At 38.4% G+C, this 1,613-nt stretch overlaps 1 protein-coding gene across 1 annotated transcript; it reads right to left on the bottom strand.

Annotated features, from left to right (window-relative positions):
• Nucleotides 1-284: 284 nt before the first annotated feature.
• LOC105120348 (probable ribose-5-phosphate isomerase 4, chloroplastic) lies at nucleotides 285-1,607 on the bottom strand. Its single transcript, XM_011018512.1, has 4 exons — nucleotides 1,417-1,607; nucleotides 1,271-1,327; nucleotides 645-762; nucleotides 285-551 (listed from the first exon to the last, which is right to left on the bottom strand). The coding sequence occupies exons 1-4, from the start codon at nucleotides 1,477-1,479 to the stop codon at nucleotides 397-399; spliced, it is 393 nt and encodes a 130-aa protein (XP_011016814.1). The 5' UTR covers nucleotides 1,480-1,607; the 3' UTR covers nucleotides 285-396.
• Between the last annotated feature and the right edge of the window lie 6 nt (nucleotides 1,608-1,613).

Here is a 1,613-nt window from a genome sequence, read left to right on the forward strand (position 1 = left end):
TTGAAAACACATGTTTGAGGAAAGCAACCATAAAAACAAAGGTTTGTACATGAGAAGTTAAAAAAATGTGATGTAGTCCACCCCAAAGTTATTATACCCTGACCAAGGCATCAATTACATGCCGGGCATGTTAATCTGATTTGACCCGAGCCAAATCAAAACTTCGTTTTTAATTTTTATTTTTTAATAAGTTAAAACAAAGATGGTTTGGAGGAACGTCAAATCAGGTTTTGATTGGATTAATTGGGCATGCCAGGTCTATTCCCATCCAATTTAATTTGAAGCGTAGCCTAGGTCGGCGGGTCATCAAGTTGACTCACCAGGCCGGGCCAGGTTTAATAAGACAGATCTACTCTTCCACAGTGGACGCTGTGAAAAAATTGGCATGATTTTGCTTTAAACTGCGTTGTTACAACCTTGTACACAAGAAAACAAATATAAGGAAACAGGTAAGAGTTTGGAGGGAGACAAGAAGAGAACTAACGGGAACTTGGAAATAACTCCATGATCAACAACGCCATCAACTTTATCAAGACTTTCAGCTACTTCAGCTGCAGATTAGGATTAGTGTGCGGTCGTGGAAAAGAGTAACTCAATGCATGGACAGAGATTAGAATGAGAAGAACTCATGATTATAGACCTACCAAGACTTTGTATTGGAGATGTGAAGATGACATCAAGAACGTTGTGACCTTCTCTTGTAATGAAAGGGAAATCGCCCCCCATTGGACCAGCTTGTCCTATCGATGATCTCCTCCATACCTTTGAATGCCAAGCAAAAGAAGGAAGGTGATAGTTGGGCATTACAGTATGAATGAAGCTACTAATCACAACTCCATATTTCAAGAACCCTTATTGCATGATTTAGTTTGTTCAAATCAGCTGTTGTTTCATCTAGGAAGGGTTCAATAAAAATCATTTCATCAGAAAGTATTGAGAGTTAAGAGAGCCTGTTTGGTATAGCCTAAAACTGTTTGCAGCAACGATCCTCCTTAGGCAGGAACATAATTGAGAACCAAAATTTCTCATTGGATTACATCAGAAGGTACTGAGATTAGTAAATAGAATGCATGCTTTCTACCATGGTATAGATCACTGCTTATTGTCCAGGTGATATTATTCCCCAATTATGCTTCCCTAATTCAGGTTTTTACAAGGAAAGTAAAATTTTCTGCTACTTGAAGAAATGGCCTTCTATTCTAATCTTTTAGCCATTAATTGATAGGTAATCAACTTAGTGGCACTGCGTTGTATGTTGTGAAGTTCATACCTCTGCATCACCTAAAAATAGATCATCAATCTCTTCAGCAGTTTCCATCCAGTTGAGCTGAAATATAGATGCAAGTGTTAGTCAGGTCATCCATCTCCTGTTGCAGCAGTTGATGCTTCACATGTATGAGAATCGTTATGGCTTACAGCTTGAACCAAAACTGGAATAGAACCTTCAAGACCTCCCATGTACTGGTTTTCTGTAATCATGAATACGAGCTTATTGGCTGCTTTGAGTATTGACTGCAAGAGATAAGGAGGAGGAAAAGCTAACCAGTCAGAATTTGATACTGAAACACCAACTTTGAGATATCAATTCAGAACAATTTCTCAGTAGATGCATT

This window comes from Populus euphratica, unplaced genomic scaffold (genome assembly GCF_000495115.2).
Source record: "Populus euphratica unplaced genomic scaffold, PopEup_1.0 scaffold7200.1, whole genome shotgun sequence".
In the NCBI taxonomy this organism is placed as follows: Eukaryota; Viridiplantae; Streptophyta; class Magnoliopsida; order Malpighiales; family Salicaceae; genus Populus; species Populus euphratica.

Excerpts from the sequence above, each read along its gene's own strand:
- LOC105120348 (XM_011018512.1), bottom strand. The coding sequence starts at position 1,479 with ATGATTACAGAAAACCAGTACATGGGAGGTCTTGAAGGTTCTATTCCA. Across the intron at positions 1,328-1,416 it reads TTCCAGTTTTGGTTCAAGCT|CTCAACTGGATGGAAACTGC; the intron begins GTAAGCCATAAC and ends TCTATATTTCAG. Across the intron at positions 763-1,270 it reads TATTTTTAGGTGATGCAGAG|GTATGGAGGAGATCATCGAT; the intron begins GTATGAACTTCA and ends TGGCATTCAAAG.